General features: G+C 41.8%; 1 protein-coding gene across 4 annotated transcripts in view; it reads left to right on the plus strand.

The window, feature by feature from the left end:
* LOC121280521 (NCK-interacting protein with SH3 domain-like) overlaps positions 1-26,292 on the plus strand; it is a 187,594-nt gene that overhangs the window by 12,560 nt on the left and 148,742 nt on the right. Inside the window, exons 3-6 of one of the 4 annotated variants that reach the window (XM_041192603.1) lie at positions 789-858; positions 950-1,179; positions 1,268-1,543; positions 1,620-1,827. The exons of the other annotated variants lie outside the window; for them this stretch is intronic. Of the exons in view, the coding sequence (XP_041048537.1) occupies positions 805-858; positions 950-1,179; positions 1,268-1,543; positions 1,620-1,827 (768 nt within the window). The 5' untranslated portion in view covers positions 789-804. The remainder of the gene's footprint in view (positions 1-788; positions 859-949; positions 1,180-1,267; positions 1,544-1,619; positions 1,828-26,292) is intronic. 4 annotated transcript variants of the gene reach the window in all.

Here is a 26,292-nt window from a genome sequence, read left to right on the forward strand (position 1 = left end):
GAACATTGCAGAGCTTGACAATTCGGGTGGAAATGTATGTTTGAGAAATTCCACAAAACAATTCATTATCACAGGACAACAGTAGAGATAGGCAGCAATTAATTAATAGTAATGGAGTACACATAGGAGTAATATGTTATTGTGCAAAGGCTGCAAAGCATTGTGATGAAATTGAACATATGATTTGTGAAGGCGTTTTAGTGTGTTTGTATGATTGAATAATGGAGAATTAGTTGTTGATTGGATAAAGACAGCCAACAAGATTTTTTGACCTGTTTCTATTTTGTTTACACAGAAGTGTATAAGTGTAAGGAATGGGGCAGTGTTTTTTGAATAAGTTTCTTAGTCTCCACAATTACTAACTCACTGGTATCATTGCGATATTTGCTATCATCAGCAATCCACTCCATTAATTCCAGTGGTACCGAAGAGCCCCAGTGTCTCGGAATGAGCAAAACAGGTTAAGTTGTTATATGGATGGTTCAAATTTAGCAGCTTCCCTAGAATGAGCGTGTCTTGGGTAATTACATTTCTAATTTAACTAACTGAGGATTGATTTGGAACTGAAGCATTAGCAAAGGCAATGCTAAGAAGTAAGTTCTAAATTTAAGAACCCACATGGATATTGAAATATTAATGGAAAAGCCAAAAGATGAAACCGGTCAAATGATTTAAAAGCTTCTATTGTTCATAGAAGCAGAAAGGATAAAAACACATTTAAAATTTATCATTCTTTTATTTAAGCATTTCGTATTTTATTTTTAACTTCATGTTTCACATTTTTCCAGTTTGGATGGACATGCAATGCATCGCTCTATTTTAGAATTGTTTCACCGTAAAACTACAAGATCATCTGAGGTAATAATTTTGATTTTTTAAAAAATGTTTTTAATGATTTAGTTTTAAAAATGATCACTTCAAATGCAATCTCTACGTCTTTCCTTTGCAGAATGCTGAAGGGGATTTTGCTAATGGCCATGAGATTGATGAAGATGATGACAAAGGAGCAGATAACTATACCAATTGTTTTGATGGTGAACTGAAGGAAACTTCTGACATCGATTTTGGAGCAGTGAAAAAATGTAAAGGAAGTAACTGTGGAATCAAGTCATGGATTCAAATGGACCCACGATTGTTCTGTTTTCTATATGATGAGCAGCAGAACAAGTGCTATTGCAAGTAAGCATAACAATTTATCAAGCAAGTACTATTGAAAATTCATTGAGATAATGCCACAAAAAATCTTTATCAATGTGTTCTATTTTAGAGTCTGTGTTGATAATAGCATTACTGACACAGAGTGGACAAGTGGTAGGTCTCAACCACAAGGTGGGTGGAAAAAAGATTACTTGCTTCGCCACCTGGCCAGTAGGGAACACCTTCAGGCACTGTCGGTTCCCTTAAATGCAGCCAACTGGGAGAAGGCGCTGTTTACTGATGCTCTGAACAGTGACTCAAAAGAGGACGTTGTCCACCTCCTCAGAAATGTTCTTTGGCTAATCAAGGAACAGTTACCCATATCCAAAGCTAAAAGCCTACACAGGTAAAGACTGTTTCTACAGATTATTTTCTCTTATGTGCTGTTTCCATCTCTTTCTCACAATCATTTTTTATTTTAGGTTAATAGAGAGCCATGGTGTATCATTGGGTAGACGCCACAGAAGTAAAAATTATAGCTGGCAGTTTGTTGCAGCTCTTAATGAACCTGTTGAGGCAGAAAACTTAATAGCGTTAAAACAAGCCAGAGTTCATTCTCTGATTGTTGACGAGAGTTCCGATATTGCCACTGAAAAGCACCTGATGATGTACACAAAATTTCTTGCAAAGGTAAGACTCTTAATTTACCTACCCGGGTGGGGGAGGGGGGAATTTATATTGCCAAGATGAGTATCTGTCCAGCAGAAAGCTCGCAACAAACTTGACTGCTCTTGCTAATAAAAGTATTTATTTCAAGACAGCAATTCACAAAAGCTGTACTGTCATTATGATTCTAGCATGGTTACTCTTTCTGTGGATTTCAACCAACTTCAATGAATTATGTGTGGATTCTTTTTTTGGAAGTAGAGCAAAGTGTAGAACTGTGACCTATTTGTTTTCGGCACTTTTGATATTTTCTGCAAAGCATATCCACAACTTTTACATAAACATCAACCATTTGGTTTAGATTCCTTACAAAAATGGTGCTGCTTGTATGAAAGTGATCTGGATTGGTAATGAGACAGTATTGAACTGAATTCTAATGATGTTCAGCGAGTTGTATCGATTTTGTTTGGCATGTTCTCTTTGGGTTCTTCCTGGCCTAATTTAGATTTGGGTATTGGTATCTCCTGGTGAAATTCAAGATGGTGTCTTTCACATGATGGTTAGTATCGATTGAAGGAGAAGAAAACAAGAAACAACATTTCTCCCTACACGTTTTATATTTTTAATAGCTTTAAATAAAACAATTATTTTTCAAATATCTGGAGCAGTCACTGGTGGTGTTGTGCTTTTGCATTTTTTTTCCTCCTTACTCATACACACTCCCCTCTCCTCCCAAACTCACCCTGCCCAGGCACTCCTGCTCTGCACGTGTTATCTTGCTCCCTCTCCCCACCCCTGCTGTGTCTTATCTCTCTGTCGCCTCTGCCCTCTGCATTTATGACAGTTTGTATTGAAATGTGGGATTGGTGAGACGTATTTAATATCATCCCTTGCATTGAATAAAGCTCGACAAAGAAGGTAAACTTATTGCCTAGAAACTGCATATAGGATTGGATCACAGAATTAGTACAGCTTATATTGCACCCAATAACCTCAACTTAATTCTGACAAGTTTATATCGTCTCTGTCACTGCAATGCACCTTAAAATTGCATATAATTTGCTATAATAGTTTACTTGGATGTGGTAGCTGGTGAACTTGTTACCAGGCCTCTCTGTCACAGTTTGAATTGACTTGCCTTTGTTTCTTTCATTACCCTTTTCCTTCAGATACTGTGGATAAGGTTGCAAATTTCTTTTACAGGAAGCCACAGGCTTCATTGTCAAACATAAACATGAATTCCCAATTTGTTCCAACTTAACTAAGTACTTTTTATCCAGAAAATTTATAGTTGTAACATCAAACTTGGAAGGGGCACACGAGATGAAGATGGGGTGAAGTTCCAGTTGACCTGTTGACACTGATCTTGCTCCTATGCTTGCTTCTGTTACATCAACCCCTCCCTCACTGCATCCAACTGTACCTTCAACCATCCTAATGTATTTGCCTCTGCTTCTCTCCCTGGCAGACCAGTCTATACATTTATCGCTGAGACAAGATGCTCTTCCTGATATGTTTGAGTGTTTCTTCCTCAAATTGCATGCTTCCTCAAATTGAGCAGGTTGATACTGGCTCATATTCTTGGGAAAAGAAAATCGTTAAAAGACCATCTCCCTTTAGATGGTTACCATCACAACATTGGATACATCCCCAAGTGGCCATTCTCACTCCTGTATGGCTTCACCTTGAAGCATCAGTTCTTTTTTCCCAACCTGGGTAAATATTTACCTTGTGTAAAAGTTAATCGCAACACATTCTGCAGTGAAGCACATTTCTTTCAATTATTCTAGTCAATTGTTAAATTGTTACTGTTAAAAAAGTTTAGATCTTTGTTTTATTGTTTACCCAAACGTTTTGTATCTTAACTTGTGGCCAACTTGCTGACCACTAATAAAAATACATTCAAATGTTCCACTAGATGCTAAGATGATCAGAACATGATCTGGTGGTGTGTAGCCTATTTTTTGGCTTCTTTGCCTGTACCAGATGGGATTAGCTTTGATGGTTGCAGGATACTTTATGACGATTTATCCACCTAGACCTGCCCATCATTGCAGTTCTAAGCTAGGCTTGAAGTCCTGATCATGTGGTTACACAAAGAAATACACTGAAGTTGCAGCATAACAGCAGACCATTTGGCTCAACCAATCTGCGAAGGCATTTATTCTCCACTTGAGCAAGTGGTCCTAATTACAGCTGCCCCTTATTTGCATATCCCCATTCACCCTTTTATTTAATTTTATTTGAATGTCAATAGTTACTGCCTTAATCCCTAAATCGAAGTAAATTCTACAACCTGGCAACTGTGTGAAGGCATTCCTCCCATCTGTTCTAAAGCTCTCCTGTTTAATCTTATGTTTATGGTTCCTCATTCTCAACCCTTTAACTAATGCCTGCTTCTATCTACCCTGTTTTATTCTTTCATTATTTTATGCACTTATAATATTGCCCAAAATTATGCATTGTTATAGACTGTCATATTTGTACTTCCTCATACCAAGAGTGGTGACGTTGTTTGGCAATTGAATACTTGTAAATCCATTTAGACTGACTATACTGGGACCACTTGACACCACTTTCCTTTGACAATCAATCTACTCAGTGCTGCTTATTCCATTCCCCAGTAGAACCAAATCTGCTCATTTATTTCACCTGATGCTACTTAGGGACAACTAACACTGGGCTTTGGGGGCCACTCAGTCTTTCAGTGTAAGCTAGATATCTGATCTAGTGATGCCTAATATCAATTGCGATTTTGACCTGTTATTCGTTGAAGATACAGTAGGATGCTGAGAGGAAGATGTTAACGTAAAGTGAGGCAATCCAATTGAAGTTTTTGAGTTAATTTGCTTGGTGGATAGGGAAGTATCTATAGCTGTTATCCAATAGAGACTTCTAAAGGGAATGTAAGACTTGGTTGGCCAAGATAAAAATGCATTGGAATTGGAGGAAACATTGTAACATGGGTTGGATGGAAGGTAGGAGATGGAGTGTTGAGATCTGATATTTGATGTGGTTTTCCTCTTGGGTTCCCTACTGGGGCCTTGGCTATTTATACATCAGTCACTTGGATAAAGGAATAGAGAATTTTTTATTCTGTCATGGGATGTGGGTGTTGCTGGCTAGGCCAGCATTTATTACCCATCCCTAATTGGCCATGAGCAGGTAGTGGTGAGCTGCCGCTTTGAACCGCTGCAATCCATGTGGTGTTGGTACACTTACAGTGCTGTTAGGGAGTTCCAGGGTTTTGACCCAGTGATAGTAAAGGAACGCCGATATGTTTCCAAGTCAGGATGGTGTGTTGCTTGAAAGGGTACTTGCAGGTGGTGGTGTTCCCATGCATCTGCTGTCCTTGTCCTTCTAGGTGGTAGAGGTCTTGGGTTTGGGAGATGCTGTTGAAGGACACTTGGCGAGTTGCTGCAGTGTGCCTTGTGGATTGTACACACTTCTGCTAATGTGCGTCAGTGGTGGAGGGAATGAACGTTGAAGTTGGTGGATCGGGTATCAATCAAGCAGGCTGCTTTATCCAGGATGATGTCAACCTTATTGAGTGTTATGAGAGCTGTATTTATTCAGGCAAGTGGAGAGCATTCTTTCATACTCCTGACTTCTGCCTTGTAGATGGTATACAGGCTTTGGGGAGACAGGAGTTGAGTTCCTTGCCTCTGACATGCTCCTGTCTCCTCAGTATTCATGTGGCTGGTCCGGTTCAGTTTCTGGTCAATGGTAACACTCAAAATGTTGATAGTGGGGGATTCAGTGATGGTAATGCCATTGAATGTCAAGTGAGGATGGCTGGATTCTCTTGTTGGAGATGGTCATTGCCTGGCATGAATATTACTTGCCACTTGTCAGCCCAAGCCTGGATATTGTCCAGGTCTTGTCGCATTTGGACATGGACTGCTTCGGCATCTGAGGAGTCGCGAATGGTGCTGAACATTTTGCAATCATCAGCGAACATCCCCACTTCTGACCTTATGATGGAAGGAAGGTCATTGATGAAGCAGCTGAAACTGGTTGGGCCTAGGACACTACCCTGAGGAACTCCTGCAGTGATGTCCTGGAACTGAGATGACTGACCTCCAACAACTAGAACCATCTTCCTTTGTGCTAGATATGACTCCAACCAGCAGAGAGTTTTCCCCCTGATTCCCATTGACTCCAGTTTCAGTTTTGATGCCATACTCGGTCAAAAGTGGTCTTGATGTCAAGGGCAGTCACTCTCACCTCACCTTGGGAGTTCAGCTCTTTTGTCCATGTTTGGACCAAGGTTGTAATGAGGTCAGGAGCTGAGTGACCCTGGAGGAATCCAAATTGAGCATCATGGAGCAGTTTATTTCTGATTAAGTGCTGCTTGATAGCACCGTTGACAACTGCTTTTATCACTTTACTGATGATCGAGAGTAGATTATGGGGCAGTAATCGGCCAGGTAGGATTTGTCCTACTTTTTACGCAGGACATAATTGGGCAACTTTCCACATTGCCAGGTAGATGCTGGTGTTGTTGCTATACTGGAACAGCTTGGTTAGGGCTGCAGCACGTTCTGGAGCACAAGTCTTCACTATTGCCGGAATATTGTCAGGGCTCATAGCCTTTGCAGTATCCAGTGCCTTCAACGTTATGTAAGATTATCAAAGATTTAATAGCTGAGCATGTGGAAAACAGTGGCAGAATCGGACAGAATCAGCATGGATTTATCAAAGGGAAATCATGCTTGACAAATTTACTGGGATTTTTCGAGGATGTAACTAGTAGAGTTGATGAGGGGGAGCCAGCGGATGTGGTTTTTTTGGACTTTCAGAAGGCTTTCGACAAAGTCCCACATAAGAGATTGGCGTGTAAAATTAAAGCGCATGGGATTGGGGGTAGTGTATTGAGATGGATAGAAAACTGGTTGGCAGACAGGAAACAAAAAGTAAGAATAAATGGGTCTTTTTCCGAATGGCAGGCAGTGACTAGTAGGGTACCGCATGGATCGGTGCTGGGACCCCAGTTATCCACGATATATATTCATGATTTAGATGAGGGAATTAAATGTAATATCTTCAAATTTGCTGATGAGACAAAGCTGGGTGGGAGGGTGAGCTGTGAGGAGGATGCAGAGATGCTTCAGTGTGATTTGGACAAGCTAAGTGAGTGAGCAAATGCATGGCAGATGCAGTATAATGTGGATAAATGTGAGGTTATCCATTTTGGGAGCAAAAACAGGAAGGCAGATTATTATCTGAATGGCTATAAATTGAGAGAGGAGAATGTGCAACGAGACCTGGGTGTCCTTGTACACCAGTTGTTGAAGGTAAGCATGCAGTTGCAGCAGGCTTAAAGAAGGCAAATGGTATGTTGGCCTTTATAGCCAGAGGATTAGAGTACAGGAACAGGGATGTCTTGCTGCAATTGTACAGGACCTTGGTGAAACCACACCTGGAATATTGTGTGCAGTTTTGGTTTCCTTATCTGAGGAAGGATGTTCTTGCTATAGAGGGAGTGCAGCGAAGGTTTACCCGACCAATTCCTGGGATGGTGGGACTGACATATGAGGAGAGATTATGTCGATTAGGATTATGTTTGCTGGATTTCAGAAGAATGAGGGGGCATCTCATAGAAATCTATAAAATTCTAACAGGACTAGACAGGGTAGATGCAGGAAGGATGTTCCTGATTGTGAGGGAGTCCAGAACCAGGGGTCACAGTCTGAGGATACAGGGTAGAGCATTTAGGACTGAGATGAGGAGAAATTTCTTCGCCCGGAGAGTGGTGAGCCTGTGGAATTCGTTACCACAGAAAGTAGTTGAGACCAAAACATTGTATGCTTTTAAGAAGGAGTTAGATATCGCTCTTGGGATGAAAAGGATCAAAGGTTATGGGGAGAAAGCGGGAGCAGGCTATTGAGTTGGATGATCAGCCATGATCATAATGAATGGTGGAGGAGGCTCAAAGGGCCAAATGGCCTGCTCCTGCTCCTGCTCCGAGTTTCTATGTTTCTTGATATTACCTTGAGTGAATTGAATTGGCTGAAGTCAGGCATCTGTGATGCTGGGGACTTCTGGAGGAGGCTGATATAGATCATCCACTCAGCACTTCTGGCTGAAGATGGTTGCAAATGCTTCAACCTTACCTTTTGCACTGATGTGCTGGGCTCCCCATCATTGAGGATGGCAATATTTGTGGAGCTTCTCCTTCAGATAATTGGTTAATTGTCTACCACTATTCATGACTGGATGTAGCAGGATTGCAGAGCTTAGACCTGGTGTACATTGGTTGTGGGATCGCTTAGCACCATCTATTGCATGCTGCTTCAGCTGTTGTCGCTTCAGATTGGCACCCTTTTGTAGGTATGCCTGGTGCTGCTCCTGGCATACCCTCTGCACTCTCCATTGAACCAGGATTGGTCTCCTGGCTTGATGGCAATGGTAGAGTGAGGGATATGCCGGACTATGAGGTTACAGATTGTGTTCGAGTGCAATTCTGCCACTGCTAATGGTTCACAGTGCCTCATGGAGGCCTAGTCTTGCTAGATCTGTTCGAAATCTATCCCATTTAGCTAGATGGTCATGCTCCACAACACGATGGAGGGCACCTTCAATGTGAAGACGAGACTTTGTCACCAAGGACAGTGGTGGTCACTCCTACTGATGCTGTCATAGACAGATGCATCTGCGGCAGGCAGGTTGACGAGGATGAGGTCAAGTATGTTTTTCCCTCTTGGTTCCCTCACCACCTACTGCAGACCCAGTCTAGCAGCTTTGTCCTTTAGGACTCGGCCAGCTCGGTCAGTAATGGTGGTGCTATCGAGCCATTCTTGGTGATAGACATTGAAGACATTCTGTGCTTTCGCTTCTTCCATGTGGCGTTCAATATATGGAGGGGTACTGAGGGAGATGGCGGGGTGGTAGATGGTACCCAGCAGGAGGTTTCCTTGCCTATGTTTGATTTGATGCCATGAGACTTTATGGGGCCTGGAGTCAATGTTAAGGATTCCGCAGTGGCTCTTTCCCAACTATAAGCTGCTAGGCTGCCACCTCTGGTGGTGTAAGGGGGATTGTCTGTATGGTATGATGTGGTGAGTAAGACTATGTCAGGCTGTTGCTTGACTAACCTGTGAGACAGGTCTCCCAGTTTTGGCACCAGCCCCCAGATATTAGTAATCTAAATTGACCTTGGCCAGACTCCATCTAAAGCACTGCACTTTGGGAAGAACATATATTAGCTATGGAATGTGTACATTGATCACAATGGTAGTAGTTCTTAACTTTGTAGCTTAATTGGTAGCATGCTTACCTCACAGTCATAAGGTTCCTGGTTCAAGTCCCACATGAGGGCATGAGCACAAAAATCAAGTCTGACACTCCAGTGCAGCACTGAGGGACTGCTTCACTGTTAGAGGTTTGTCTTTCAGATGGGCGTTAAACTGAGCTCCATCTGCCTACTCTGGCGGAAGTAAAAGACCCTGTGACTATGTTCCAAGGAAGAGCAGGGGCATTTTCCCTGGCGACCTGGCCAATATTTATCCCTCAATCAACATCACAAAACAGATGGTCCAGCCATTATCACGTTGCTGTTTGTGGGAGTTTGTTGTCTGCAAATTTTCTGTTGTGCTTCCTACATTACAACAGTGACTACACTTCAAAAATAGTTCATTGGCTGTAAAGTGCTTTGAGATGTCTGGTGGTGGTGAAGAAAAGTGCTAAATCAATGCAAGTCTTTCTTCCTTTCCAAAGGGATTACATTCTAAGGAAAGGTTAGATAAACTGTATTTTCTTGAGTATAAAAGTTGGTGGTTATCAATTGAGGTGTTCGATATAGTGGATACAAAATAACTTTCCTGTTGTGGGGGAATCTAAAACAAGGGGAACAGTCTTCTAATTTTTATTCTTTAACGGGATGTGGAGTCACTAGTATTGCTAGCATTTATTGTCCATACCCAATTGCTGTTGAAAAGGTGGTGGTGTGCTACTCAGTCTGTGTGGTGGAGGTAGAAGCAAAATTGTGTGCAAAATACTTCACATGCAGCACTTCCAGTAACTGTCCATAAACTGGTTCTGGACAGAACACCATTGGTGTCTGTTATATATATATATATATATATATATATATATATAAAAAAAAAGAGACTCAATCTTGGCCCTTCATCAGGACAGATCACTATTTCTGCTGATGCCTGATTTGCAGAATGATGCTCTGACCAGCTTGGACAATACAAAAACTGATGATGCGAGTTACACAAGCACACAAGATAAAAGTTACACAGTTAACACAGTCTTACAGAACAACCCTCAAAGAACATGCTTGGTCGAAAGTACACAATTAAATTACCTTTCTGGCAGCAACCCCATATAGATTTTTGATGATAAAAATCCAGTCTTTACTCTTTTCCTTTTTAAATCCCTGTAGAAACTCTTAGACAGAAAGCTAACTAGAAATAAGATACTATGAAGTCAGCTTTTAAATTTGTTTTTATTCTGGACATGCAGGTTTCTCCATGTTTTTCTGCTATTCCTTTATTTAGCTGCAATAAAAAAAAACATTTGAGCAGAGGAGGGATATGTTTTTGGTAATTGCTCACTGGCCTTACGGTTTCCATGTGTTATGACAGCACAGCAGAGGACTCATCAATGGTGAGGCTGCATACTTACAGGGACAGACTGAACTATTTTACTCTCCTTTTCTCATTGCTGCTCATCAGCAGTGTAGGCTGAAAATGAGAGAAATGAAAAAGTGAGAAGCACACTCTTTTCAGCCACACACTAGGTGCATCTGTTCGGCACACACCTTCAACAGAGTTGCTCTACGGTGATGATGCAGCACTAGTTTTCCATACTGATGAACACCTGCAGTGGCAAATGGACAAATATTCCTATCTGCAAATAGTTTGGTTTGACCATCAGCATTAGGGAGATCGATGTCATTGTCCAGGATGTTACCAAACCGTCATCTATCAACATAGACAAAGTGATGCTAGAGGTGGTTGCTAGCTTGACATGTTGAGGCTTCACGATTGCCAACAACCTGTCATTGTTGCTGAAATTAACACGTGCATTGTAAAAGCTGCAACTATATCATATTCAAGCTGAGTAAGAATGTGTGGAGGAACAAACTGCGAGTCTACCAAGCCTGTGTCTTCAGTGTTATCCTCTACAACATTGAGACCTGGGCAACTTGTGCTTGGTACGAGTAAAGGCTGAACAGTTCCAACATTTGCTGTCTCAGACTTAACCTCAGCATCTCTTGGCAGGACAAGATCACCAATTTAGAGGCCGTGGAGTGTGGTAATTCTGCTTACATACGCTCGTCACTAAGTCAATGATGTCTTTGATAGCTCAACCACATTTATTGGTGGATGATGGCCGTATACACAAAGACCTTTTGTATGGTGAACTTGCTACTGGGTCATGACCTCCTGGGTACCCATATCACTGCTACAAGGACACCTGCAAGTGAGAAATGAAGGTGGTGAACGTTGACAACTGGAAGACAGCTGCAGAGAGCTGTGACCTCTGGAGGCTTACTGTCTTGAGGGGCGTAGGAAGAGGCGAGGAGAAAGCTCAGCTGTCCAAGCAGAAAACGGAGGCCAGTGAGTGGCACACCTTCTCAGCCCACTGTCTACCTCTGTCGCAAATACAGCAGAGACTGCCATTCCAGGGTGGGGTTCCTGAGCCACACCAGGTGATGTTTTACAGCGTTCACCACCATGGTGTGAACTATTCTCTCCTGAGATGGAAGGCTGCTATTTATGGGCCTTTATAGATATGGTTAAGTCTATTGCTTGCATTTTTGCTTAGGACGCTTGATATTGCACAATGTCTGTCTGATCCCTTTACCTATTTCTTTCAACTGTTAAGCTGCATTCATCCCCACATCACAACGTTCCTAAAAAGCTGCATAGCAGTTGAATGAAGAATGATTTTTAGAACAAAGCCTACTGTTACTAGTATTGCATATTTTTATGGATTGTCATAAGGCAGCTACATTTAGGACTTAGCATTTTAGGGAACGACAGCATTAGCCCTTAAGTAAAAACAGAAAATGCTGAAAAAACTTAACAGGTCTGGCAGCATCTGTGGAGGGAGAAATAGAGTTAATGTTTCATATCCAGTATGACTCCTTTTTGAAACTTGCCTAAACTCTTAATTTTCTGAAAGGATAAACCCAGCAACTCCAGCCCAATTAGGTTAACCTCCTTTGTGGGAAAACATGTAGAAGCTATAATCCAGGACAAAATTTGCAATCACTTAATCACAAGGTTGGATTAATTAAGGAGAGCCTAGGCTTTATAAATAGAGGCATAAAGCCCAAAAGCAAGAAGGTCATAAAACGCTCTTTCAGCCTCAGCTGGAATATTGTGTTTTAACTGATGTAAAGGCACTAGAAGAAGTGCAGAAAGGATTTACAAGAATGGTTCCAGGGATGAAGGATTTCAGTAACAAGGATAAATTAGAGAAACTGGAACTGTTTCCCTTTGAGAAGAGAAGGTTGAAAGGAGATTAGGTAGAGATGTTCAAAACCATGAGAAGGCTGGACAGAGTAGATGGGGAGAAACTATTTCCATTTTTGGAAGGTTTGGGAACCAAAGGACACTGAAGGTGAATGTTTCACCAAAGGTGACATGAGGAAAATCCATTATATGCAGCAAGCGGTTAGGATCTGGAATGCGCTACCTGAGAGTGTGTGGAGGCAGGTCCAATCATTTGAATTATCTGGGAACCTGGGGAGCCTATAGTTCCCTGTTGCTTTCTCCAAGGCAGCGCCACGGCCAACCAGTCAACTTGCCAACCAATTGAATCCATTCTCCTTTTGTATAGATTGTTATCGCTTGAAAATTGGCACTCTTGTGTTTTCCATGATGAGTGAAAGACAAAAAGCTTCAGCACGTCTCTCCTTTCAGCAGTATTCAAATTCTGTGCTACTAAAAAAATTGCCAAGAAGAGCAGTAATCCTGAGGATTGGGAGAGTTCTGGAAACCAGCAAAGGATGACCAAAAAATTGGTGGAGGGAGAAAACGTAGTATGAGACTAAACTAGCAAGGAATATAAACCCAGATTACAAGAGCTTCTACAAGTACATAAAAGGAAGAGTGGTTAAAGTAAATGTGGGTCTTTCAGAGACTAAGACAAGAGAGATTATAATGGGGAATAGGGAATATAAACATTAAAGATTTTGTCTCTGTCTTCACAGTAGAAGAGATAAACCTTGCCAGTAATTATGGGGAACCAAGGGTGGAATGAGAAACTTCAGGATTACATCGGATATACAGTAAGAAACAGACTATTTGGCCCAGCCAGTCCATATGTTTGTGCTCCTCTCATTCTTCCTCATCTAAATTTATCACCATCGCTTAGACTTGGGAATGGTGCCAGAGGACTGGAGAACTGCAGTGTTGCACCCTTCTTCAAAAAAGGGTGTAGCGATAAGCCCAGCAACTACAGGCCAGTCAATTTAACTTCAGTGGTGAGGAATCTTCTAGAAACATTAATTTGGGACAAAATTAATAGTCACGTGGGCAAAGTTGGGTTACTTAAGGGCAGTCAGCTTGGCTTTCTTAAAGAAAAATCATGTTTGACTAACCTGTTTTTTGATGAGGTAACAGATGGTTGATGAGGGTAATGCAGCTGATGTGGTGTAAGTGGACTTCCAAAAGGCGTTTGATACAACACCACACAACAGACTTGTGATCTAAGTTATACTCATGGAATAAAAGGAACAGTAGCAACATGGAATTGGCTGAGTGTCAGGAAAAGAGTCGTGGTTAATGGATGTTTTTCGTGCTGGAGGAAGGTTTGTAGTGGAGTTCCCGCGGGGTCAGCGTTGGGACTTCTGCTTTTCTGGACATATATTAATGACCTGGATCTTGTTGAAGATGGTGCAATTTAAAAGTTTGCAGATGATACAAAACTTGGAAGCATTGTGACATGTGAGGAGGATAATTTAGAACTTCAAAGACAAGTTGGTAGAATGGGCAGATCGGTGGTAGATGAAGCTTAATGCAGAGAAGTGTGAGGTGATTCATTTTGGTAGGAGGAACATGGAGAGATGGTATAAAATAAAGGGTACAATTCGAAAGGGGGTGCAGGAGCAGAGACACCTGGGTGTATATGTGCATGAATCATCGAAGATAGCAGGACAGGTGGAGAGAGCGGTTCGTAAAGCGTATAGTATTTTGGGTTTTATTAACCGGGGCATAGAGTACAGGAGCAGGGAGGTTGTGTTGAATTTGTATAAGTCACTAGATCGGTCTCAGCTGGAGTATTGCGTCCAGTTCTGGGTGCTGCACTTTGGAAGGATGTGGAGACATTAGAGAGAGTGCAGAAAAGATTCACGAGAATGGCTCCAAGGATGAGGAACTTTAGTTATGAAGATAGATTGGAGAAGTTAGGACTGTTTTCCTTAGAGAAGAGAAGGTTGGGAGGAGATTTGATAGAGGTCTTCAAAATCATGAAGGGTCTGGACTGTTCCTACTTGTGAAAGGATGGAGAACGAGAGGGCACAGATTCAACTTAATAAATAAAAGCAGCAAAAGTGATATGAGGAGAGAGTTTGTCAGTGAGTGGTTAGGGTTTGGAATGCACTTCCTGAGTGTGGCAGGTTCAATTGAAAAATTCGAAAGGGAATTAGACTATTATCTGAAAAGGAAGAATGTGTACGGTTACAGGGGAAGGCTGGGGATTGGTCCTAGGTGAGTTGCTCATTTGGAGAGCTGGTGCAAACATGGGCCAAATGGCCATCTCCTGCACCGTAATGATTCTGTGATCATAACCCCCTGTTCCATTCTTCCACACATGCTTCTTTAGTTTCCCCTTAAATGCATCTGTGCCACTCGCTTCAACCACTCCCTGTGTTAGTGAGTTCCACATTCTAATCATCCTCTGGGTAATGAAGTCTCTTCTTAATTCCCTATTGGATTTCTCAGTGACCTATCTTATATCGATGACCTCAGTACTCTTAGACAGAAGTGGAAACATTTCCTCTGTATCCACGCTGTCAAAACCCTTCTGACTTTTAAAGATCTGTATTAGATCACCCCTCAGCCACCTTTTTTCAACAGTCAATCCTTTCGTGATATGTATACCCATGCATTTCTGGTATCATCCTTCTAAATCTTCTCTGCACCCCTTTCAGTGCCTCAATTTTCTTTTTATAATATGGTAACCAGGATTGCATGCAGTACTCTGTCTAATTAAGGCATATCAATATTAGTAAAGAAAAAGTATTTGAGAAATTAATGGGACTAAAATCTGACAAATCCCCTGGGCTAGGCCTACTTCCTAGGCATCAAGAAGAGGTAGCTGCAGTGATATTAGATGCACTGCTTGTGATCTTCCAGAATTCCCTAGATTCTGCAACAGTCCCAATGGTTTGGAAAGTAACAAATATAACACCGCCATTCAAAAAAGGAGGGAGAGAAAAAACTGGGAACTGCAGGTTTATTTAGTCTGTCATGAATCACTGGAAATATTCTGGATATTCTGATGATAGGGGCTCAGAAAATCATATGATGACACAAAGTCAGCATGGTTTTGTGGGAAAGGGAGCTCTTGTTTGACAAGCTCCGATTTTTGAGGGTGGACCTAGCAGGGTAAAGAAAGGAGAAATAGTTTATATTTGGATTTTCAAAATGCATTCGATAAGACACCACATGAAAGATTGTTGCACAAATAAGAGTTTATGGGAGTGGGGGGATATATTAACAGGAAATAGAGTAGGAATAGAGGAGTAATTTTCAGGTTGACAGGCTGTTGCTAGGGTGTCATAAAGGTCAGTGCTGTGCCCTCAACTATTTACAGTGAATTACATGAAGTTTCCAAGTTTACTATATTTATTTGCTGATTGACTAAAGCTGGGTGGAAAGTAAGCCCAGTCTGCAAAGGGATGTAGATAGGTTGAAAAACTGGGTTGGAAGGTGGCAGATGGAGTATACTGTGGGGAAATGACCATAATATGTACGAGCAGAAGTAGGCCATTTGGCCCATCGAGTCTGCTCCTCCATTCAATGAGATCATGGCTTATAGTTTTCAACTACACTTTCCTGCCTTTTCCTCATAACCCTTGATTCCCTTACTAATTAAAAATCTATCTATCTCAGCTTTGAATGTACTTAACGACCCAGCCTCATCAGCCCTCTGCGGTAAAGAATTCCACAGGTTCACTGCTCTTTGAGAGAAGAAATTTCTCCTTATCCCTGTCTTAAATGGGAGACCGTTTATTCTGAGATTATGCCCTCTGGTCCTAGACTTTCCCACAAGGGGAAACAACATCTCAGCATCTACCCTGTCAAGCCCCCTAAGAATCTTATATGGTTGAATAAGGTCACCTTTCATTCTTCTAAACTCCAATGAGTACAGGCCCAACCTACTCAACCTCTCCTATAAGAAAATCCCTCCATACCCAGGATCAACCTAGTGAACCTTCTCTGGACTGCCTCCAATACCATTATATCTTTCCTTAGATAAGGGGACCAAAACTGTTCACAGTATTCTGGGTGTGGTCTAACTAGTGCCTTATATAGTTTTAGCAAGACTTTCCTATTTTTATACTCCATTCCCTTTGAAATAGAGGCCAACGTTCCATTTGCCTTCCCTATTACTTGTATGTATGTTACATGTATGTTAGCTCTTTGGGATTCATGCAAAAGGACTTCCAAATCCCTCTGTGTTGCAGCTTTCTGCAGTCTTTCTCCATTTAAATAATATTCAGCTCCTCTATCCTTCCTACCAAAATGCATAACCTCATATTTTCTCACATTATATTCTATCTGCCAAGTTTTAGTTCACTCACTTAACCTGTCTATATCCCTCTGTGGATTCCTTGTGTCATCCTAGCTACTTGCCTTTCCACCTATTTTTGTGTCATCCATAAACTTGGTAATAGTACATTCACTTCCCTCATCTAAGTTATTAATATATGTTGTAAATAATTGAGGCCCCAGCACTGATCCCTGTGGCACTCCACTAGTTACAGGTTGCCATCCTGAAAATGCCCCCCTTATCCCAATTCTGTCTTCTGTTAGTTAGCCAATCCTCTATCCATGCTAATATACTTCCCCCAACACCAGGAGATTATTCACTTGTTGGAAGAATAGAAAAACGGAATAGTTTTTAAATAGTAAGAAACTATTAAATGTTGGTGTTCTTGTACATGAAACACAACAAGAAATTAGGAAGGCAAATAGTGTAATAAAATCAGAAAATGATGGAAATGCTTAGGTCTGGCAGAATCTGTGGAGAGAGAAACAGAATGAATATTTCAGGTTAAGGAACTTTCAGAACTGGAAAAAGTTTTTAAAAAAAGTTTTAGTAGCTCAAATGGGGTGAGTTTGGAAAAGATCAAAAGGGAAGATCTTATGGGGCGGTAAGCTTTGAGAACAAGCGCTAACTAGTGCACTCAGTGTGCAGGCAACATGTCTCTGAACCTTAAAGCTTTGTGGGCCCCTCATTTGTCTGGAGACTGGCCTCTTCGGAGGCAAGGGAGAAATCCAACAGTACGTGGAGGAATGAAAGATCAAGAGGGGAGAGACTGTGTTGGGGAGAGAACAGTTATAAACCTGTCAAAAGAATACTCAGCTAACAGGGAGCCAGGAAAACTAAAGCTACTGAGACTTGCAAATGAACATGGAGTCTTTATTTTACGGCTGGTGTGCTATTGTAATCCACACTGTTAGTTGGATAATTTAATACCGAACTGCTTTATTTCAGAAAGATGATTTGCATTTGTGTCATCACAAAGGGTAAAAGGTAGCGTAGTGGTAATGTTACTGAACTAATAATCCAGAGGCCCAAACGAATTCTGTGGGGATGTGGGTTCAAATCCCACTATGGCAGCTGGTAGCATTTGAATTTAATTAATAAAATCTGGAATTAAAAGCCAGCCTCTGTAATAGTGACTATGAATTGTCGATTGTTGTAAAAACTCATCTGGTTCACTAATGTCCTTAAGGGAAAGAATTCTGGCCTACATACAACTCCAGACCTACAACAATGTGGTTGACTCTTAACTGCCTTCTGAAATGGCTGAGCAAGCCACTCAGTTCAAGGGCAGTTAGGGATGGGTAACAAATGCTGGCCTTGCCAGAGATACTCACATCCCATGTTAGAAATAGTTCCATATACTGTGCATTATATGAGGTGCAGTGACTGTGCTGGAGATGTACATGCTATGATTCCAAATAATAATGAATGACTTGCAATTTTATAGTGCTTTTTAATGACCTTAGGACATTTCAAACTGCTTAACAGTCAACGAAATACTTTTTTTTGTGTGTACGCACAGTTGTAATGAAGAAAATGTAATGAGACAAATGATCAATTAATTTAGGGGAGTCTAGGGCTCGGGAGCATAATCTAAAAATTAGAACCAGATATTTCAGGAGTGAAATTAGGAAACACTTCTACACAGATGGTGGTTGAAGTTTTGAACATGCACAAACAGCAATTGATGCTAGATCAACTGTCAATGCTGGATTAATTGTTAAATTTAAACCTGAGATTGAGACCTGGGATGCAGTAAACAGGGTAGGAACTGCCTGTGAAAATCGCCCAGCTTTGTGATATATGATGCAAATGCATTAGCTGTGACCTCACCAGTCTTTTTGTCTGTTAAAATGGTAGTTATTTTGGAAAAAAAACTTTGTTGCTAAGTTATGCCAGTTGTTGGTCCTGTGCCAATTTAAATACTGTGTCTAGGAAATTAATGCCTTCCGTGTGTGTTGTGGCTTTAAGTCTAACAGAGGGGTGATGATTATTGAGGGTATTGATGAATTCTTCAAATTCCGCCTGTGTGCAAGTCCAAATACCCCATATGTCAACACAAATACAGACGGTTACTACATGACTGCACCTGATGAAGGAGCTGGTGAGAATGAAAAAGGAGCCCCTGCAAACCAAAATGTCGCCTCCAAAAATCTAAAAGTAGCCCTAGAGAAAATCTCAAGAAGAGCCCTCAAAAAGAATTATTTTGTCTCCTGATCCAGTATGCTCAGCCATTTCTTGATATCACATGAAGTGAATAAAATTGGCTGAAGACTTCAATCTGGGGTGATGGAGGCCGAAGGAGGAGGCCATTGTATTTAAATGTCTCTGACTTTTCCTTATTTCCCATTCTGATTTCTCCTGTGCCAGCCTCTAAGGATCCTACGTTTTGCTACTTGCATCCTTTTTAATGTGGAGAAGCTCTTACAATATGTTTTTACATTTGCTGGTTTACCCTTATTCTAGGTTCTCCCTCTGTCAGTTTTTTGGTGGTTTCTAAAACTCTCTCAATCCTCAGGTTTACTGCTCTTCATGACATTATAACCTTTTAATGTAATGCCATCTTTGAATGGATCATTTTTCTGGTGGAGTTTTTGTTTCTCAGTGGAATATACATTGAGAATTGTGAAATATTTGAAATGTTTGTCTTTGATCTACAATCATGCCTTTCAACTATTTTTCTAGTTTACCATGGCCAACTTGCCCCTCATACCTATGCACTCCAATTCAACACAGCACCTAGAAGCCTTCAGGACTTGGCGCCAAATTCAAATTAACATTAAAAAGGGTAAAATCCATGCAAGATCTCCATGGGCACCTTCCTTCAAGGGCAGTGGCGAGCACCACCACTTCATCACTGACAGCAAAATCTGTTTGCTATCTTTCTGTCTTCTTTGCATGTTAGAGAATTGATGTTCAGCTTCGAGAAGACTTCTGTCCAAACCTCCACTTGGACTGAACTGTCAAACCGTAATTCAACCGGAAATAGTACAAAGAACTTGAAGGGTCCCCCCCCCACCAGAGCAACATTACGTAGCTATCCTCTGAAGAGTCACTATCTTAAACCTTAGCTTCTCGACTTGATAGTCAAAACACATCCATAGGTATGTTAGTGCAGTGACATCTATAATGTTTCTTGAGGCTGAGCAAAAAAAGGCAGCCGGGCCCTCTACTGAAACTACTTGTTACTAAAATTGTCATCAAACCCGCTGACAAGGGTGGTGCTGTTGTTGTCTGGCGCACTGACCTTTACCTCGCGGAGGCTAAGCGTCAACTCGCAGACACTTCCTCCTACCTCTCCCTGGACCATGACCCCACCATTGAACATCAAGCCATTGTTTCCAGGACTGTCACTGACCTCATCTACTCTGGGGATCTTCCTCCCACAGCTTCCAACCTGATTGTCGCCCAACCTCGGACGGCCCGCTTCTATCTCCTACCCAAAATCCACAAACAGAACTGCCCCGGTAGACCGATCGTCTCAGCTTGCTCCTGCCCCACAGAATTCATTTCTCGTTATCTTGACTCCCTTCTCTCTCCCCTTGTCCAGTCCCTTCCCACCTACATCCGTGATTCCTGTGACACCTTACGTCACATCAACAATTTCCAGTTCCCTGGCCCCAACTGCTTCCTCTTCACCATGGACGTCCAATCCCTCTACACCTCCATCCCCCACCAGGATGGTCTGAGGGCCCTTAGCTTCTTCCTCGAACAGAGGCCCGAACAATCCCCATCCACCACTACTCTCCTCCGTCTGGCTGAACTTGTTCTCACGCTGAACAATTTCTCCTTCAACTCCTCTTACTTCCTCCAAATAAAAGGTGTGGCTATGGGTACCCGCATGGGCCCCAGCTATGCCTGTCTCTTTATGGGGTATGTGGAACATTCCTTGTTCCAGTCCTACTCAGGCCCCCTTCCACAACTCTTTCTCCGGTACATCGATGATTACTTCGGTGCTGCTTCATGCTCTCGTCGGGACTTGGAAAAATTTATTAATTTTGCTTCCAATCTCCATCCCTCCCTCATTTTCACGTGGTCCATCTCTGACACTTCCCTTCCTTTCCTTGACCCCTCTGTCTCAATCTCTGGTGATAGACTGTTCACCAATGTCCATTACAAACCCACCGACTCCCACAGCTACCTCGACTACAGCTGCTCACACCCTGCTTCCTGTAAGGACTCCATCCCATTCTCTCAGTTCCTTCGCCTCCGTCGCATCTGTTCCGATGATGCTACCTTCAAAAACAGTTCCTCTGACATGTCCTCCTTCTTCCTTAACCAAGGTTTTCCACCCACGGTCGTTGACAGGGCCCTCAACCGTGTCCGGCCCATCTCCCACGCATCCGCCCTCACGTCTTCTCCTCCCTTCCAGAAACATGATAGGGTCCCCCTTGTCCTCACTTATCACCCCACCAGTCTCCGCATTCAAAGGATCATCCTCCGCCATTTCCGCCAACTCCAGCATGATGCCACCACCAAACACATCTTCCCTTCACCCCCCACCTATCTGCATTCCGTAGGGATCGCTCCCTCCGGGACACCCTGGTCCACTCCTCCATCACCCCCTACTCCTCAACCCCCTCCTATGGCACCACCCCATGCCTACGCAAAAGATGCAACACCTGCCCCTTCACTTCCTCTCTCCTCACCGTCCAAGGACCCAAACACTCCTTTCAAGTGAAGCAGCATTTCACTTGCATTTCCCCCAACTTAGTCTACTGCATTCGTTGCTCCCAATGTGGTCTCCTCTACATTGGAGAGACCAAACGTAAACTGGGCGACCGCTTTGCAGGACACCTGCGGTCTGTCCGCAAGAATGACCCAAACCTCCCTGTTGCTTGCCATTTTAACACTCCACCCTGCTCTCTTGCCCACATGTCTGTCCTTGGCTTGCTGTATTGTTCCAGTGAAGCCCAACGCAAACTGGAGGAACAACACCTCATCTTCCGACTAGGCACTTTACAGCCTTCCGGACTGAATATTGAATTCAACAACTTTAGGTCTTGAGCTCCCTCCCCCATCCCCACCCCCTTTCTGCTTCCCCCTTCCTTTTGTTTTTTTCCAATAAATTATATAGATTTTTCTTTTCCCACCTATTTCCATTATTTTTAAATATTTTAAAATCTTTTATGCTCTCCCCACCCCCACTAGAGCTATACCTTGAGTGCCCTACCATCCATTCTTAACTAGCACATTCGTTTAGGTAATATCACCAACTTTAACACCTATGTGTTTTGTTCTATTGTTGGTGACATCTTTTGATGATCTGCTTCTATCTCTGCTTGTTTGTCTCTACAACCACACCAACCCCCTCCACTTCTCTCTCTCTCTCTCTCTCTCTCCGCCCCCACCCCCCCCCCACACACACCTTAAACCAGCTTATATTTCAACTCTTTCTTGGACTCGAACTCAAGTTCTGTCGAACGGTCATGAGGACTCGAAACGTCAACTCTTTTCTTCTCCGCCGATGCTGCCAGACCTGCTGAGTTTTTCCAGGTAATTCTGTTTTTGTTTTGTTACTAAAATGCTGTCTTTATTTTTTCAATTCAATTCCAGTGAAATGAAAAATAAACTTACTTAACAGGTACAAGCAGGAAGTTAATATTAAAAAGCCTTTGTTACCTTCCTGAGGACACTTAGCTTAGAAGCTTAATATGATGCCTTGGTCACTTGGTTGACAGCTGAGTTACCTTTACTAGGTTTTTTTTGATAGGAGCGAAGAAACACTGTCATACTCACTACTTCAGTTTCTGTTATCCTGCTCCGATTCTGGAAGTCCCGATTTATATTGGGTTGATTGATCGCTACCTATTATTGCAACAATTTCTGGATTTTTTTTTCTTTTTTCTTTCATGGGATATGGGCGTCGCAAGGAAAGCCAGCTTTTGTTGCCCATTCCTAATGGTTAGGTCATTGCATTTAAGAGTCAACCACATTGCTGTGGTTCTGGAGTCACATGTAGGCCAGACAGCTAAGGACGTCAGATTTCCTTCTCTAAAGGAAAGTGGCGAACCAGATGGGCTTTTACGAGAATCAGTGACAGTTTCTACGTTTTATATTCCAGATTTATTAATTGAATTTAAATTTAACAGCTGCTGTGGTGGGATTTGAACCCCTGTTCCCAGAGCATTAGCCTGGGCCCAGCTTGGGCCTCTGGATTGCTAATCTAGTGACATTGCCACTAAGCTGGCGTCTTCCCCCATTATTGCAAAGAACACATATCACTGTTGTTAGTTCTGCACTTGTCAATTTGAAGTTATTTCATTTTGGGTCTGCTTTAATTTGACCTTAAGGTCACTTTTCCACCGCTGTAAAATTAATTTCCTATTGCCTTGAATATTGCTGTCACTTCATCTTCTGGGGTAAGTACCGTTGCATGATAATTCCCCACTGCTGCATGTATTACCTATAAGTGAGCCAAGCATCTTGCTTTGAATGCTTTTAAAATTCGGTATGAATGCTTTCATATCACAGAATTGTTATGGTGCAGAAGGAGGCCATTTAGCCCATCATGACTGCACCAGCTCTCCAAATGAGCAGCTCACCTAGTTCCATTCTCCCATCTTCTCCCCATAACCTTGCACATTCTTCCTTTTCAGATAACATTCTAATTCCCTTTTGAATGCTTTAATTAAAGCTGCTTCTACCACACACACTCAGGCAGTGCATTCCAAACCTATCCACTCACTGCGTTTAAAAAAAAAAAGTCTCTCCTCATTTCACTTTTTTGCTTCTTTTACTAATTACTTTAAATCTGTGCCCTCTTGATCCTTTCATGAGTGGAAATGGTTTCTCCCTATCTACTCTATCCAGACCATTTGTGGATTTTGAATACCTCTATCAAATCTCCTCTCAACTTTCCCTTCTCTAAGGAAAATAGCCCTAACTTCTCCAGTCTGTCTTCATAACTGAAGTTCCTCATCCCTAGAACCATTCTCGTGAATCTTTACTGCACTTCCTCCAGTCTCTCCACATCCTTCCTAAAGCATGGCACCCAGAACCGTGTTCACAACTCCATCTGAGGCCGATCTAGTGACTTATACAAATTCATAACCTCTTTGTTCTTGTACTGTTTGCTCCTGTTAAAAAATCCAGGATACTATCTGCTTTATTAACTGCTGTTTCAACCTGTCCTGCATCTTCAAGATTTATGCACTTATGCAACCAGGTCTCTCTGCTCCTGTACACCCTTTACAATTGTACCCTTTATTTTATACAGTCTCTCCATGTTCTGCCTACCAAAATGAATCACTTTACATTTCTCTGCATTGAACTTCAGCTGCCACTTATCTGGCCATTCCACCAACCTCTGTCCTTCTGAATTTCTGCACTATCCTCCTCAGTTCACAAAGCTTCCAAGTTTTGTATCATCCACAAACTTTGAAATTATGCCCTCTACCCTCTATACCAAGATCTATGCCAATATACATCAGGAAAGGCAAGGATCTTAACACTGACCCCTCGGGAACACTACTACAAACTTTCCTCCAGCGTTAAAAACATCATCAACCACTACTGTTTCCTGCCACTCAGCCGATTCCATAGCCAATGTTGCTACCGTCCCTTTTATTCCATGAACAGTAACTTTGCTCAGTGTGGTACTGCATCAAATTCCTTTTGGAAGTCCAAGTACACCACATCAACATTACCCTCATCAACCCTCTCTGTTACCTCTTCAAAAAAACTCCAGCAAGTTGGTTAAACATGACTTTCCTTTAAGCAATTCATGCTGGTTTTCATTAATTAACCCACACTTGCCCATGTCAACTTCATTATTTCATGGCCTTGGTTTTTGTTTTCTTTTAATGGATTAAATTTTCAGTTTGAGTTTTACCCTTTCCATCTTTACCAAATTTTAACAGACAGAGAGGTTGATGAAATGGATATACGTTCTTCTGTCCAGATTAGAAGCTGGCTAAATTGTTTTGGCATTATTTCAGCTGTTAAGTATGTACTAAGCTCGCCTCTTGCCTTTTTTTCCTTTTAATCCTTTCTGGTAAAGTACTAGCTGGCAGTTGTAAAGTGCCATGATATTTATTATTTAATAGATATCCAGAATTTGGTAAAATAATTAATTAGTTTTCGAGCACTAACTGAGCTGTGTCCCGTGCTATACAAAACTGCAATCAGCAAATAGTGGTGCACACTTTTATTCATGATGTTACTGGAGCAGCCAAAGAAATAATGCACTTTTGTGTGTGGTTTTGTTTGACTAGGAGACAAAGCACAGACACAGCGCACACACAAGAAAGAGAGGGGAAATCTTTTGAGAGAAACCTAGGGTGTGATTTTAGATCTTGTGTACTTTCTATTTAAACTGGGAAACTTTTTCTACCTCATAGATAACTTAAGTTAGTCAGCTGTTTTCCTTTTCAAAGAAGCTATCCTGATAGATTAAGGGCATGACTTGCATGCTATGGTGCTGGCTTTCATTCACACCCAAACGTTATTTTGCATTTTCCAGTTTTGATGCCTACTGCTTGGTATTCATGTTGTTTTGAAATTCCAATTCTGTTAGTTTGAGTGTACAATTTGTCATATGAGCAATCCTGTAAGTGAATGGGGACTTGAATTGAGTGGCCTTCACTCATGGGAAAATATGTAACTGAATTTATTTAATAACTGGACAAGGATATGTTCCTGTACTAAAGGTACACTCCTGGGCCTTTTCTCCTTTAAAGTTGTTATGCCTAAAACTTTTCTCTTTGACTTAAAACTGAAGAATCCCTTTCTAAATTAGGATTAAATATGTTCACAGAAGTAGAGGTTGACTAATGTAAATATGATTTCCTTCACCTGCTTTATCTAGAGCTAAGAATAACTTATATGTTTCAAACTGGTCCTTTTGAAGCTCTGAATAATGGCTGGAAGATGACCAGGAATAGGTCAGACATTGATGCTTTTAAAGACAAGTTATTTTTTACTTCACTAAGGTGAAGAACTTCTAAAGCCTATGCTGTTTTTTCTTTTTTCCTTCCCTCTGTTTCATGTTTTTCATGGCTTTGTGGCACAACCCTTGGGCAGCAGTTTGCAATTGTGTATCCTGACATTTCCTATGAAGCTGCTTGGGTTGCTCCCTGTCATCTTACTAGTTTAAGAAGGAGAGAGAGAGAGAAACCCTACTTGCAGTTCTTTGTTGTCAATAAAATTGATGAATAGTATCTTCTATGAAAAGGGGAAGTGCTTTGAATAAAATGTACTCATATGCTTTTGAAAGTATGGAGCAACCAGCATTTCCTTAAAACCCAAGTACAAGTCCAAGAAAGACTATAGGAAAATTCCTATGACCTTTTGGTTGCATGATCTCGAGTATACCCAAGGGCCACAACAGCCTGCCAATATTCTGGGTTAACTGGCTGAATAATTTGTTCTATTGTAACCTGTTTGAATGATTCCCCAAACTCCTTCCAAGCTTTTTAAAATCACTGAATATTGGGAGTAGAACTCATCCACTGGTAAAAAACCACTGCTGTGTTAGTACCCAGAAGTGCCTTGGAGTTCAGTCAACCAGAATATTCAAAAGTGTGCAAAGTAGCTTGGGCAATTTTCCAGAAATGTGACAGCTCTGAATATCCCTAAGCAGTACCTGACCAGGATTGAGGGCTGTGAGTCTCTGTTGATATCTCCCCCTACTTGTTGAGTTAGCTGAAGGAAGCTCTACTGCTGCCTTAGTTGAGCTTCAGCTGCAAAGCTCTCCATTGAACAAATTCACTTACAGGACATCACTGCAGGAGTTCCTCCGGGTAGTGC

The sequence above is a fragment of the Carcharodon carcharias genome, chromosome 7 (assembly GCF_017639515.1).
Source record: "Carcharodon carcharias isolate sCarCar2 chromosome 7, sCarCar2.pri, whole genome shotgun sequence".
NCBI classification, from domain to species: Eukaryota; Metazoa; Chordata; class Chondrichthyes; order Lamniformes; family Lamnidae; genus Carcharodon; species Carcharodon carcharias.